The sequence below is a fragment of the Pollachius pollachius genome (assembly GCF_949987615.1).
Source record: "Pollachius pollachius genome assembly, chromosome: 1".
In the NCBI taxonomy this organism is placed as follows: Eukaryota; Metazoa; Chordata; class Actinopteri; order Gadiformes; family Gadidae; genus Pollachius; species Pollachius pollachius.
Window position 1 is genome coordinate 51716184 of NC_136934.1, and position 16320 is coordinate 51732503.

Consider the following 16320-nt stretch of genomic DNA (forward strand, 5'->3'; position numbering starts at 1 on the left):
GTTGTGTGTTCTCGTTGGTCGTCTTGTAAACACCGTCTCAAGTCATTCATCAACTTGGGTGTATTCATGACCTCCAAAAGGTCTCAACGAGGCACATCGACGTACTATATAAAATTATAATAAAGAGTAAATCACATAAATAACAACAATAAAATACCAATAAACTACTTTTTTTTATAATTACTTCATGGAATTCTACCAAATGAAATGAGTTCAGAATGATGTTACATTGTGTGTTTTTTATCTGCGCCCGATTCCAAAATAAAAGCCAGCCATGTGAACGTCCTTGGCCTGGTCTCCTTGTCCCTCTGGGCCCCCTCTCTTATCAGGCCGACACAATATTGTGGCGTCCTTGAGGGCCGTGGCCGAGCCTCGCCGGACGGAGGCGGGCTATAAGAGGAGGCGTCCGGCCGGCCTCAGGTCTGCCGGACCCGCCCCATCATGACCGAGGACTCGTGGCTGCTGATGGTCGGCACGGCGCTGCTGGCCCTAGCGCTGTGGCTGTGGGGGACTCCTAGAAGAACAGCGTCTCCCTCTGCAGAGAGACCCTCCTCATCAGCGGGGGGACCAGGTGCAGGGGACTGTACGGGTGTTGTAATATATATATATATATATCATACTATAGCCTCGTGCATTAGATGGATCAGGTTTACTTTGTTTATTAGATGCATTGTGTTCGTGATGTGTATTGTATTTATGATATGGATTATGGTTCTTGTATGTTAAAGTATTTATTAAGCATGATGTCGATTTGTATATTGATTTAAATTCAAACAGGTTGTTTGAGCACTTCCTTCATATCTATGATGTTTAAGATATCTACATCTTTTCACTTATATAAGTTCTTATTAGACTATGTTATAGTGTGTTCACTCGGTAAAGCGTCTTTGAATATAAAGAAAGCCTGATATAAGTCTAATGTATAATTATTATATAACATCAGACGGGTTTCACAGTGACGATGACAGCGATCCAGTGACTCCTCCTCCTTCCCTCCCCCTCCTCCTTCCCTCCCCCTCCACCCCCTCCTCCCCTCCCCCTCCTCCTCCTCCTCCCCCCCTTCTCCTCCCCCTCCTTCCCTCCTCCTCCTCCCCCCCTCCCCCTCCTCCCCCTCCTTCCCTCCTCCTCCTCCCCCTCCTGCTTTCCTCCCCCTCCTCCTCCTCCTCCCCCTCCTTCCCTCCTCCTCCCCTCCCCCCCTCCCCCTCCTCCTTCCCTCCTCCTCCTCCTCCTTCCCTCCCCCTCCTCCTTCCCTCCTCCTACTCCCCCTCCTGCTTCCCTCCCCCTCCTCTTTCCCTCCTCCTCCTCCTCCTTCCCTCCCCCTCCTCCTTCCCTCCCCCTCCACCCCCTCCCCCCCCTCCTTCTCCTCCCCCTCCTCCTCCTCCCCCTCTTCCTCCTCCTCCTCCTCCTCCTCCTCCTCCTCCTCCTCCCCCTCCCCCTCTTCCCCCTCCTCCTCCCCCCTCTTCCTCCTCCTCCCCCTCCTTCCCTCCTCCTTCCCTCCCCCTCCTCCTTCCCTCCTCCTCCTCCTCCTTCCCTCCCCCTCCTCCTTCCCTCCTCCTCCTTCCCTCCCCCTTCTCCTTCCCTCCTCCTCCTCCTCCCCTCCTCCTCCCCCTTCTTCCCTCCCCCTCCCCCTCCTCCTTCTCCTCCCCCTCCCCCTCCTCCTCCCCCTCCTCCCCCTCCTCCTCCTCCTTCCCTCCCCTCCACCCCCTCCTCCTCCCCCTCCCCCTCCTCCTCCTCCTCCTCCTCCTCCTCCCCCTCCCCCCCCCCCCTCCCCCTCCCCCTCCTCCCCCTCCTCCTCCTCCTCTAGTCCTCCCAGGGGCCTCCCTCCCGGGCCCCGAGGCCTCCCTTTCCTGGGGAACATGCTGGACCTGGGCCAGGAGCACCTGCCCTCCCACCTGACCCGGCTGGCCCAGCGGCACGGCCCCGTCTACACGCTGACCTGCGGCAGCTCCAGTGAGGACCAGCGCTGGGGGGGGGGGCGGTGTCTGCTGTTTGTGGATTCTACTGTCTATACTGTCTTAGCAGCATGAGTCTGTGTGTGTGTGTGTGTGTGGGTGTGTGTGTGTGTGTGTGTGTTTGTGTGTGCTCTGAGTCTGGTTGTGTGTGTGTGCATTTGTGTGTGTTCCCTGAGTCAGGGTGTGTGTGTGCATTTGTGTGTGTTCCCTGAGTCAGGGTGTGTGTGTGTGTGTGTGTGCGCGTCTGTGTGTGTGTGTTTGCGTGTGTGAGTTCTGGTGTGTGTGTGTGTGAGTGCTCTGACTGCAACTGTGTCTCAGAGCCCCCCTAGTTCCTGGTCTTGGACTGGAGGTCTCAGGTTGTTATGTGTGTGTGTGTGTGTGTGTGTGTGTGTGTGTGTGTGTGTGTGTGTGTGTGTGTGTGTGTGTGTGTGTTTTGCAGCCCTGGTGGTTCTGAACAGCAGCGACGTCATCAAAGAGGCGCTGGTGAAGAAATGGTCCGACTTCGCTGGCAGGCCCATTTCATACACAGGTAGAACAGAACACATTGGACAGACGGGGATTGACATGCACTAAAAAGACTGGATAAAGCCCGCGGAGAAGGGAAATAATTCATACCTAGTTGCATATGTAGTGTGATAAAAATACCTTTTTTCCAAAGCTCACAAATGTGCATACTAATATACTTTATGGATATTAGTAATGATATTCTTAATGAAGTGAACGTACTTAATGAGCGTACTTAACAAACTTACTTACCAAATGTACTTAATGAATACACTTAAAGAACACACTTAACGAACACACTTAAAGAACACACTTAACGAACACACTTAACGAACACACTTAACAAACACACTTAACAAACACACTTAACAAACACACTTAACAAACACACTTTACGAACACACCTGAAGAACACACTTAAAGAACCCACTTAACGAACACACTAAACGAACACACTTAACAAACACACTTAACGAACACACTTAACGAACACACTTAACGAACACACTTAACGAACACACCTGAAGAACACACTTAAAGAACACACTTAACGAACACACTTAACGAACACACCTGAAGAACACACTTAACGAACACACTTAACGAACACACTTAACGAACACACTCAATGAACACATTTAACAAACACACTTAACAAACACACTTAACGAACACACTTAACGAACTCACTTAACGAACACACTTAACGAACACACCTGAAGAACACACTTAAAGAACACACTTAACGAACACACTTAACGAACACACTTAAAGAACACACTCAACTAACACACTTAACACACTTTATGAATATATATCTCTATATATATATATCTCTCTCTCTATATATATATATATATAGAGAGAGAGATATATATTAAAGAGCCTGTGATCGGCCCCTGCAGGGTCCCTGGTGTCGGGGGGAGGGCGCTCCATCTCGCTGGGGGACTACAGTGAGGAGTGGAGGGCTCAGCGCCGCCTGGTGCATCAGACGCTCCAACGCTGCTCACACAGCAGCCTGCAGGCCCTGGTGCAGAGACAGGCCCTGGTCCTCAGAGAGGTACACACAACGCACAACCAGAGACACACAGACACACACGACACACACCGACACACACAGACACACACACAGCAGCCTGCAGGCCCTGGTGCAGAGACAGGCCCTGGTCCTCAGAGAGGTACACACAACGCACAACCAGAGACACACAGACACACACGACACACACCGACACACACAGACGCACACCGACACACACAGACACACACACAGCAGCCTGCGGGCACTGGTGCAGAGACAGGCCCTGGTCCTCAGAGAGGTACACACAACACACAACCAGAGACACACAGACACACACGACACACACCGACACACACAGACGCACACCGACACACACAGACACACACACAGCAGCCTGCGGGCACTGGTGCAGAGACAGGCCCTGGTCCTCAGAGAGGTACACACAACACACAACCAGACACACACAGACACACACCGACACACACCGACACACACAGACACACACCGACACACACAGACACACACTGACACACACAGACACACACCAACACACACACACACACACACACACACCGACACACACACACAGACACACACACAGCAGCATGCAGGCCCTGGTGCAGAGACAGGCTCTGGTCCTCAGAGAGGTACACACAACACACAACCAGAGACACACAGACACACACGACACACACCGACACACACAGACACACACCGACACACACAGACACACACACAGCAGCCTGAGGGCACTGGTGCAGAGACAGGCCCTGGTCCTCAGAGAGGTACACACAACACACAACCAGACACACACAGACACACACCGACACACACCGACACACACAGACACACACCGACACACACAGACACACACTGACACACACAGACACACACAGACACACACCGACACACACCGACACACACACACACACTGACACACACACACAGACACACACACAGCAGCATGCAGGCCCTGGTGCAGAGACAGGCTCTGGTCCTCAGAGAGGTACACACAACACACAACCAGAGACACACAGACACACACGACACACACCGACACACACAGACACACACCGACACACACAGACACACACCGACACACACCGACACACACAGACACACACAGACACATACAGACACACACAGACACACACCGACACACACACACAGACACACACACAGCAGCATGCAGGCCCTGGTGCAGAGACAGGCCCTGGTCCTCAGAGAGGTACACACAACACACAACCAGAGACACACAGACACACACGACACACACCGACACACACAGACACACACCGACACACACAGACACACACCGACACACACCGACACACACAGACACACACAGACACATACAGACACACACAGACACACACCGACACACACACACAGACACACACACAGCAGCATGCAGGCCCTGGTGCAGAGACAGGCCCTGGTCCTCAGAGAGGTACACACAACACACAACCAGAGACACACAGACACACACGACACACACCGACACACACAGACACACACGACACACACAGACACACACCGACACACACAGACACACACAGACACACATAGACACACACAGACACACACCGACACACACAGACACACACCGACACACACAGACACACACAGACACACACAGACACACACACAGCAGCCTGCAGGCACTGGTGCAGAGACAGGCCCTGGTCCTCAGAGAGGTACACACAACACACAACCAGAGACACACAGACATACACGACACACACCGACACACACAGACACACAAAGACACACACAGACACACAACCAGAGACACACAGACACATACAGACACACAGAGGTCAGAGAGGTACACAGAGAGGTACACCAGTCTACAGACTGCTGTCCTCAGACCGGTCTACAGACTGTTGTCCTCAGACCGGTCTACAGACTGCTGTCCTCAGACCGGTCTACAGACTGTTGTCCATGTTGTCCTCAGACCGGTCTACAGACTGTTGTCCTCAGACCGGTCTACAGACTGTTGTCCATGTTGTCCTCAGACCGGTCTACAGACTTTTGTCCTCAGACCGGTCTACAGACTGTTGTCCTCAGACCGGTCTACAGACTGTTGTCCATGTTGTCCTCAGACCGGTCTACAGACTGCTGTCCTCAGAAGGTCTTCAGGTCACCCAAGGGTTTTGGTTGAATAAACGTGAAGGCAGTGATTATTTACCACACAGTCTGAGATTAACAGATGCTGATATATAACAATGCACAAATGATCAGTATTTATTTGAACTGTGCTTCATTCTTCTGGTCAGGTTCTGATTGGGTATAACGGCCGTGCTGTCGATCTCGCAGAGGATTTCACCGTGGCAGCCAGCAATGTCATCACAACGCTGACGTTTGAAAAAGAAGTAAGCACCAAATCATCAATAAAAAAAAAAAAAGCATTTGGATTTTACAGTTTGTGTAGTTTCTTAGTTCCTGTTTTTTGGTTGGTTTCTACTATCGGTATCAGTGTTATGTGTATTAAATGTGTTCTCTTTGTGTCTCCAGTATGAGAAAGAGTCTGAGGAACTGCAACAACTGCACAGCTGTCTCAACAACATTGTGTCTCTCTGGGGATCCCCCTGGATATCAGCCCTGGACTCCTTCCCCCTGCTCCGAGTCAGTACCCAGAATGCTTAGACTCATCAGCCATAATACTCAGAGTCAGTACCCATAATACTCAGAGTCAGTACCCATAATACTCAGAGTCAGTACCCATAATGCTCAGTCAGTACCCATAATGCTCAAAGGCAGTACCCATAATGATCAGAGTCATTACCCATAATGCTCAGAGTCATCAGCCATAATACACGTATTTAACTGATAAATATTCTCGAATTAACATAATCAAACACATGTTTGTGGTTTCCCCAAGAAATTGCCAAATCGTCCATTCTCCCGTCTTCTGAAAGAGGTGGCGAGGAGAGATGACATCATAGGAACACACATCAAGGAATACAAAGTAGGTTAACATGTTGTCTCTAGTATCATTTAACATTAAACTCCCAACATAAATATAACATTTGTTTATGTTGATGACTGCATAGCTGAGAGACAACCAATCAGAGGACAGCATCACCAGCTCCCTGCTCAAAGGCATCGAACAAAGTATTGGATCTGAAGACGGTGTGGTAAGTAAGACTACTCAACATTAAGCAACACTCACTACCCCTTAATTATGCCTATTGAACATAGAACCCCAGTAACGCCCCCTTAAGTATACGCCTACTGAATCTAAAGCACTAGTTTCTACTTGTTAAGTAGGCCTACTCAACATGAAGTAACAACAACCCCTTAAGTAGTCCTAGTGAACAAGAAGCACCAGAAACTGCCCCTTAAGTAGGCCTACTCCACATGAGCCCCAGTAACTACCTGTTAAGTAAGCCTACTGTACATAGAATCCCAGTAACTACCCATTAATAGGCCTACTAAACATTGAGCCCAAGTAACAACCCCTTAAGTTGACCTAGTCAACATAGAGCCCTAGTAGCTACTCCTTAAGTAAGCCTACACAACATATAGCAACAGTAACTACCCCTCAAGTAGGCCTACTCTACAAAGAGCCCTATTACTACCCCTTAAGTAGGCGTACTCTCCACAGAGCCTCAGTAATTACCTTTAAGTAGGCCTACTCTACAGAGAGCCCTGTGACTGCCTGGTCAGTAGGCCTGCTCAACCTAAAGCCTCAGTAGTGCAGTGTGATTGTGTTCGTGTGTCCCGCTGCAGCGGCTGACGGAGACCCACCTCCACATGGCCACGGTGGACCTGCTGATTGGGGGCACGGAGACCACCGCCGCCTGGCTCAGCTGGACCCTGGCCTTCCTGCTGCACCGACCCCTGGTAGGCTCAGGGGTAGGGGGTACGCTAGCTCAGGGGTAGGGGGTACGCTAGCTCAGGGGTAGGGGGTACGCTAGCTCAGGGGTAGGGAGTACGCTAGCTCAGGGGTAGAGGGTATGCTAGCTCAGGGGTAGGGGGTACGCTAGCTCAGGGGTAGAGGGTATGCTAGCTCAGGGGTAGGGGGTACGCTAGCTCAGGGGTAGAGGGTATGCTAGCTCAGGGGTAGGGGGTACGCTAGCTCAGGGTTAGAGGGTATGCTAGCTCAGGGGTAGGGGGTATGCTAGCTCAGGGGTAGGGGGTACGCTAGCTCAGGGGTAAAGGGTATGCTAGCTCAGGGGTAGGGAGTACGCTAGCTCAGGGGTAGAGGTTATGCTAGCTCAGGGGTAGGGGGTACGCTAGCTCAGGGGTAGAGGGTATGCTAGCTCAGGGGTAGGGGGGTACACTAGCTCAGGGGTAGGGGGGTACACTAGCTCAGGGGTAGGGGGTACGCTAGCTCAGGGGTAAAGGGTATGCTAGCTCAGGGGTAGTGGGTATGCTTGCTCAGGGGTAGAGGGTATGCTAGCTCAGGGGTAGGGGTTACGCTAGCTCAGGGGTAGAGGGTATGCTAGCTCAGGGGTAGGGGGTACGCTAGCTCAGGGGTAGAGGGTACGCTAGCTCAGGGGTAGAGGGTATGCTAGCTCAGGGGTAGGGGGTGTGCTAGCTCAGGGGTAGGGGGTATGCTAGCTCAGGGGTAGGGGTATGCTAGCTCAGGGGTAGGGAGTACGCTAGCTCAGGGGTAGGGGGTATGCTAGCTCAGGGATAGGGGGTATGCTAGCTCAGGGGTAGGGGGTACGCTAGCTCAGGGGTAGAGGGTACGCTAGCTCAGGGGTAGGGTGTAAGCTAGCTCAGGGGTAGGGGTAGGCTAGCTCAGGGGTAGGGAGTACGCTAGCTCAGGGGTAGAGGGTATGCTAGCTCAGGGGTAGAGGGTATGCTAGCTCAGGGGTAGAGGGTATGCTAGCTCAGGGGTAGGGGGTACACTAGCTCAGGGGTAGAGGGTATGCTAGCTCAGGGGTAGGGGGTACGCTAGCTCAGGGGTAGAGGGTATGCTAGCTCAGGGGTAGGGGGTACGCTAGCTCAGGGGTAGAGGGTATGCTAGCTCAGGGGTAGGGGGTACGCTAGCTCAGGGTTAGAGGGTATGCTAGCTCAGGGGTAGGGGGTATGCTAGCTCAGGGGTAGGGGGTACGCTAGCTCAGGGGTAAAGGGTATGCTAGCTCAGGGGTAGGGAGTACGCTAGCTCAGAGGTAGAGGGTATGCTAGCTCAGGGGTAGGGGGTATGCTAGCTCAGGGTTAGGGGGTACGCTAGCTCAGGGGTAGGGAGTACGCTAGCTCAGGGGTAGAGGGTATGCTAGCTCAGGGGTAGGGGGTACGCTAGCTCAGGGGTAGAGGGTATGCTAGCTCAGGGGTAGGGGGTACACTAGCTCAGGGGTAGGGGGGTACACTAGCTCAGGGGTAGAGGGTATGCTAGCTCAGGGGTAGGGGGTACGCTAGCTCAGGGGTAGAGGGTATGCTAGCTCAGGGGTAGGGGGTACGCTAGCTCAGGGGTAGAGGGTATGCTAGCTCAGGGGTAGGGGGTACGCTAGCTCAGGGTTAGAGGGTATGCTAGCTCAGGGGTAGGGGGTATGCTAGCTCAGGGGTAGGGGGTACGCTAGCTCAGGGGTAAAGGGTATGCTAGCTCAGGGGTAGGGAGTACGCTAGCTCAGGGGTAGAGGGTATGCTAGCTCAGGGGTAGGGGGTACGCTAGCTCAGGGGTAGAGGGTATGCTAGCTCAGGGGTAGGGGGGTACACTAGCTCAGGGGTAGGGGGGTACACTAGCTCAGGGGTAGGGGGTACACTAGCTCAGGGGTAGGGGGTACGCTAGCTCAGGGGTAGGGGGTATGCTTGCTCAGGGGTAGAGGGTATGCTAGCTCAGGGGTAGGGGTTACGCTAGCTCAGGGGTAGAGGGTATGCTAGCTCAGGGGTAGGGGGTACGCTAGCTCAGGGGTAGAGGGAACGCTAGCTCAGGGGTAGAGGGTATGCTAGCTCAGGGGTAGGGGGTGTGCTAGCTCAGGGGTAGGGGGTATGCTAGCTCAGGGGTAGGGGTATGCTAGCTCAGGGGTAGGGAGTACGCTAGCTCAGGGGTAGGGGGTATGCTAGCTCAGGGATAGGGGGTATGCTAGCTCAGGGGTAGGGGGTACGCTAGCTCAGGGGTAGAGGGTACGCTAGCTCAGGGGTAGGGTGTAAGCTAGCTCAGGGGTAGGGGTAGGCTAGCTCAGGGGTAGGGAGTACGCTAGCTCAGGGGTAGGGGGTATGCTAGCTCAGGGGTAGGGGGTATACTAGCTCAGGGGTAGGGGGTACGCTAGCTCAGGGGTAGAGGGTATGCTAGCTCAGGGGTAGGGTGTAAGCTAGCTCAGGGGTAGGGGTAGGCTAGCTCAGGGGTAGGGGGTACGCTAGCTCAGGGGTAGAGGGTACGCTAGCTAAGGGGTAGGGGGTATGCTAGCTCAGGGGTAGAGGGTATGCTAGCTCAGGGGTAGGGTGTACGCTAGCTCAGCGGTAGGGGTAGGCTAGCTCAGGGGTAGGGGGTACGCTAGCTCAGGGGTAGGGGGTATACTAGCTCAGGGGTAGAGGGTATGCTAGCTCAGGGGTAGGGTGTAAGCTAGCTCAGGGGTAGGGGTAGGCTAGCTCAGGGGTAGGGGGTACGCTAGCTCAGGGGTAGAGGGTACGCTAGCTAAGGGGTAGGGGGTATGCTAGCTCAGGGGTAGAGGGTATGCTAGCTCAGGGGTAGGGTGTACGCTAGCTCAGGGGTAGGGGTAGGCTAGCTCAGGGGTAGGGGGTACGCTAGCTCAGGGGTAGAGGGTATGCTAGCTCAGAGGTAGGGGGGTACGCTAGCTCAGGGGTAGGGGGGTACACTAGCTCAGGGGTAGGGGGTATGCTAGCTGAGGGGTAGGGGGTACGCTAGCTTGAGGCTTTGGTTTTAGTGTCAGGGCTACCTATTAGGGAATTGTTTTTTTATTGTAGGGTTTGGTTTTACTCTACCCCTTAAACCCAACCCCAATGTCAAACTCACTGCTCTGCGTTGACGCTGCTGTACCTGAACCCCCTTTGATCCTCGTGCTTCTCTCCGGACCCACCCCCCCCCCCCCCCCTGGCCCCGCCCCCCCAGGTGCAGACCCAGGTGTATGAGGAGATGTGTGGGGTGCTGGAGGGGCGGTACCCCCGGTACAGCGACAGGCCCCGCCTCCCGGTGCTGGGGGCGGTGATCAGCGAGGTGCTGAGGCTCCGCCCAGTGGCCCCCCTTGCCGTCCCCCACCGCGCCCTCAGGGACAGCAGGTGGAGAGCGGGCCCCTGGACACACACACACACACACACACACACACACACACACACACACACACACACACACACACACACAGACTCAGTGTTGCTACTGTGTTCAGTATCGCAGGTGACGTAACGTATCTGTACTGTGTTCAGTATCGCAGGGTACTTCATCCCTAAGGACACGGTGATCATTCCCAACCTGTTTGGAGCTCACCACGACCCTTCTGTGTGGAGCGAGCCCCACAGCTTCAGACCAGGTAGGCCTACACTCACCTACCACCTCAGACAAGCTGGGCCTACACTCAGACCAGGTAGGCCTAGACCACCTACCACCTCAGACAAGCTGGGCCTACACTCAGACCAGGTAGGCCTACACTCAGACCAGGTAGGCCTAGACCACCTACCACCTCAGACAAGCTGGGCCTACACTCAGACCAGGTAGGCCTAGACCACCTACCACCTCATACCAGGTAGGCCTACACTCAGACCAGGTAGGCCTAGACCACCTAACCACTCAGACCAGGTAGGCCTACACTGAGACCAGGTAGTCCTAGACCACCTACCCACTCAGACCAGGTAGGCCTACACTCAGACCAGGTAGGCCTACATTCACCTTCCCCTTCAGACCAGGTAGGCCTACACTCACCTACCACCTCAGACAAGCTGGGCCTACACTCAGACCAGGTAGGCCTACACTCAGACCAGGTAGGCCTAGACCACCTACCACCTCAGACAAGCTGGGCCTACACTCAGACCAGGTAGGCCTAGACCACCTACCACCTCATACCAGGTAGGCCTACACTCAGACCAGGTAGGCCTAGACCACCTACCCACTCAGACCAGGTAGGCCTACACTGAGACCAGGTAGTCCTAGACCACCTACCCACTCAGACCAGGTAGGCCTACACTGAGACAAGGTAGTCCTAGACCACCTACCCACTCAGACCAGGTAGGCCTACACTCAGACCAGGTAGGCCTAGACCACCTACCACCTCAGACAAGCTGGGCCTACACTCAGACCAGGTAGGCCTAGACCACCTACCCACTCAGACCAGGTAGGCCTACACTGAGACCAGGTAGTCCTAGACCACCTACCCACTCAGACCAGGTAGGCCTACACTCAGACCAGGTAGGCCTAGACCACCTACCCACTCAGACCAGGTAGGCCTACACTGAGACCAGGTAGTCCTAGACCACCTACCCACTCAGACCAGGTAAGCCTACACTCAGACCAGGTAGGCCTACATTCACCTTCCCCTTCAGACCAGGTAGGCCTACACCCACTCCCTGCTGGCTCAGCAGAGTTGACCTTTGACCCGTTGCCTGCGTCAGAGCGCTTCCTGGAGGGCGGCGACGGCCGCGTCCGCGACCTGCTGGCCTTTGGGGGCGGAGCCCGTCTGTGTCTGGGCGAGACTGTCGCCAGGATGGAGCTCTTCCTGTTCACCGCCTACCTGCTGCGGGACTTCCTGTTCCTCCCCGGGGGAGAGGGGGCGGGTCTACCGGACCTGGAGGGGGAAGCCAGCGTGGTGCTGAAGGTCAAGTCCTACAAGGTCATCGCGGTGCCCCGCCCCCTGGAGACGGACCTCGCCGTGGGACCCCCCAACCAGCAGAGTGACGACACTGCGCTATAATGAGGCTTCATGGTCGGGATCCTGGCCCACTGTGAAGGCGGTTGGGAATCCGTCGTCCGTGGGTAGGGACCCGTAGGAATCTCTGTCGCGCGGCAACGCAAGAGAAAGCAGGGAGAAGACGAATGATAACATCGTGAGTGAAGCAGATCTTAAAAAGGGAAACCACCCGAACATTCACACTCTTAGTGGATATGAAACAAAAAGATGTGCTTCCCTGAACATAAGCTGTTGATATTAGTATTAATTATTATTTTGAATTTCCTTGGAGAACCTGGTTGAAGGATTCTAAAATGGAGGAGTGGGACCTTGTGTGGGATAACCTCTTGATCTACTCGGTCAAAGACATCTTGGAGAGCAAACCACGGAGATAGCCAGCATGCTAGCACAGATGGTTACAGCTTACCATCGTTTGATAAGGTTCTTTAAGAACTACAAGAAAAAGTATTGGTTATTGTTTGGAAGTAATCAACATTATTGATCAGTAATTTCTTAGGAGTGGAAATAGGCCTATGTGTGTATTGAGTTTACGCATGCATACATCTATAATCCAACGCAAATTTAGAAGCGTTATTCGAAACATGATATTGAAATATGGCCCCGTTTAGGGGACATATTTAGGGTGTTTAGGGTGTAAACAGAGTGTGTTAAACAGTGTTAGGGTATCTGCTCTAGGGTTAATGAAAGTCCGATTCATGAATCCTGTGCAGCCGATCTTTCATTACCCAATGGCTTCCCCCTGTGGAGAAAAATAAAACAGTGGAAAAGTTTGACAAAAGATGGATTTACTTACTACTACTTTACTTTATGTGAGGTAACATTTGCCTCGATATGATTTGAGTTTGGTTTCTTGGTCATTCGCTATAACACAATGATTTTAAACCCTCCTCACCACATTCAGAAGTGAATGCTGGTGTGGAAATCTTGTTTCGCAATCAGATGAACGTGTACGTTGTAATGTGTCATAATTAAGATGTCCCTCTGACAAAGCGGAACCCCTTCACTTCCTAAATACAGCAGATGGATGAGTGATGAACCACGAAGACAACTACACGATTGAAAGAAAAAATATGTTTTCCTTACTACTTCTAGGACTCTATCCTTTTATCCAGACGACTTACGGACTTCAAAATGCTGGTAATAGCAAACAATAACAATATAGCAAATAATGTGTTTATTAAATCTAAATGTATTATGAATAAAATACGTATTATGCATTAATTTTGTACTGTAATGATTAATAGTAATGCATGTATGTGTACATTTAATTAGCTCAGAAAGAGGAAGCATTTAGAATGAACTTACTACCTAAAGGTTTGGTTCTTGATGATGGCCCTCCTCCGTGTGTCCAACTAACTCTTTCCTGAGGTGAAGCGCGGGGAGCCTTTTATCGTTCGGTTGTGATCTGTGAGCGTTAATACCCAGCGGACAATTTCTCCACAACTCTATACACAATATAATTCAGATTCCAGATATTGCAAACATTCGACAATTTACTAATCGAGAAGGAACTATGGTAATAAACTCACCCAAAAACCCTAGGCATGGAAGAAGTCCATTATTGTTCCAGTGGCAAAGAGCAACACTACAAAGGGTTTAAATGACTTCAGACCAGTGGCATTGATCTCACTGGTCATGAAGTCATTTGAAAAGATTGTTAAGTGTCTTTTGTTGTTAAGGGTGGGTGAGGCCCTGGACCCAAGGCCCTGGATCAGAATTTAATCTTGAGAGTGATCTTGTGAGCTGGATTACGGATTTCTTAACTAACAGAACACAACGAGTAAAGGTAAATGGTTGCCTCTCAGAAAGGCGTGTCTCTTCCACTGGCTCTCCCCAGGGTTGTGTACTTTCCCCTCTACTGTTTATCCTCTGCACTAATGACTGTAGAAGTCAGTATATTAATAGACATATCCTGAAATTTGCTAATGACACAGTTATTGTTAGTTTACTGCATAAACATGAATCTCAGCATGGGCCAGTGGTTGATGTGTTTGTCAGTTGGTGTGACCTGGCTTAACATCCCAAAGACCAAAAATATGACCATTGATTTTAGAAGAAACCAATCTTGTTCTCCTCCACCTACTTACATAAATAGAAACTGCATAGAGATGGTTGACCAGTATAAATATCTGGGAACAATGATAGACAATAAACTCAAATTAGACGTTAATACTGATTCTATTTGCAAGAAGGGGCAACAACGATTGTACTTCCTTCGGAAGCTTAACTCTTTCAATGTCGATAAGGTTACGTCTCACTTTTTCTTTTATTGCCTGGTATGGGGGCATCAGCCTTAGGGACTAAAACAACCTCAGCCATATTGTGAAGGTGGATGGGAAGTTGATTGGCTATCCACAAGTATCCTTGCTGAACATTTATGAGACGCAGGTTACTCAGAAAGCAGTGTCTATATTGGACTGTAAGAATCCTCCTCTTCATTGTTCATTTGAGGCCCTTCCCTCAGGCCGGAGACTAAGAGTCCCTCTTTCTAAGTCCAATAAGACAAAGAACTCTTTTATTCCTAGTGCAATACGTTTGCACAATTTGCACAATTCTTTGCATGTACCTGTAAATGTATTTGAATCTGATGACTAGATAAGTATGACCATTTATTAGCCTGTGTCTATCTCTTTTTCGTGTGTCCTTGTGTATATTGTGTTTTTTATGTGTACCTGACTGCAAGGCAAGTTTCCCTTTTGGGACAATAAAGTTAAACTGAACTGAACTGAACTGAGGTTGACACCAAAATAAAAACCCGACCTGAAGAATTCGGGGAACAAAATATTGCGGAAAAACATCATAGACTAGCACTATAAGTTGACCTTTGGAGCCAATCGGGACACCTGGGGATTTACATCAGCACGCTAATGCTAACCGCTACCGGGAAATAGTTTTCAAACTGCTCGTCTCACCGCTGGGAGGATCCAAAAGGCGTAAATATCTGAAACCCATCTTTATTGTATGATTTAATAGTAATGAGGCTTACTTGTATCATGATAGTCGAGGACTCTGTGATATGTTGTTTTCCTGCCATTTTGCTTATCCACCAATTCAGTTTTTGAATTGCGTTTTGTACTCAGCCGTCTTCGCTGTGCTGGAGGACAGCGTCGAGCTGCCGTGTCCCATCCCCTCGGTCGGACCCTGCTCCGAGGTCAACTGGAACGTGAGCACCGACTTCCCGGGTTTCTCCAACGAGGTGGTCCGGGCGGGTGTGGTCACGGCCGACAAGCCCCCCACTGTGAGGCTGGGGGCCGGGTGCTCTCTGCACATCGACCGCCTGGAACAGGACAGCGCGAGGACCTATGTGTGCAGTAACGGGCGCTCCAACGCATCGCTGTCACTCGCGATTCTCCACAGTAAGCATCTTGACCGACTGAATAACTCCCACGGGGATCTGAAGCGAAACTCAAACCTGACCTTACATCTGCCTTTTTCTTGTCATGTGTGCAGTTTCTTCTAAGAAGAAAGGTGAACTTATGGAGATTCATTGTCACCTCAACGATTTCAAGGGATTTGTCAAGTCTTGTCCCGACCAGGGGATCCTTCTGGAGTGGCTGAGTGAAGCCAACACAGCGTTGAACGGAAAGAGATTTTCCTTTGAGTCGCACTCAAAGTGCTTCTCTAAAATAATCTTTAAGCCTAGACCGATGGACCATCGCAGGACGTGGCGGTGTCAACTCAGAGAGTATGACACTGTGAAAACCTCCCTGCCCTACACGCTAAACATCACAGGTATCCGTTGGCACTTGAATCTGCACTTTGTACACGTCTTTGCCCATGAGCAAACACTAGCGGCTTGAGTGTACGACCAATGCAGGTTTAACCATGAAGTGTGTCACCAGGATTTCCTTTTCAAGTGCTTGAGCTCTTATCACATGCTGTCTCCTTTCACCCAGACGGTATACAGGAAGTATTTGCCCCGGTGGGTGAGTGGGTGCCATTCTCTTGTGATACTTCATCCATCGCTGGCGGTGTGGTGCAGTGGGTGGGACCCCAGCTTGATGGAGTCCGCATTCCAGCCGTCACATCTAATAAA

The 16320-nt window shown here is 51.6% G+C and overlaps 1 protein-coding gene across 1 annotated transcript; it reads left to right on the forward strand.

The window, feature by feature from the left end:
* Positions 1-441: 441 nt before the first annotated feature.
* Positions 442-12287, forward strand: cyp21a2 (cytochrome P450, family 21, subfamily A, polypeptide 2; the record flags this gene model as incomplete). Its single annotated transcript, XM_079758952.1, has 12 exons — positions 442-527; positions 1805-1950; positions 2392-2481; positions 3362-3516; positions 5754-5849; positions 5992-6102; positions 6359-6445; positions 6531-6614; positions 7210-7323; positions 10499-10665; positions 10810-10913; positions 11989-12287. 12 exons carry the CDS (start codon positions 442-444, stop codon positions 12285-12287), a joined length of 1539 nt encoding a protein of 512 aa, XP_079615078.1.
* Positions 12288-16320: the final 4033 nt, after the last annotated feature.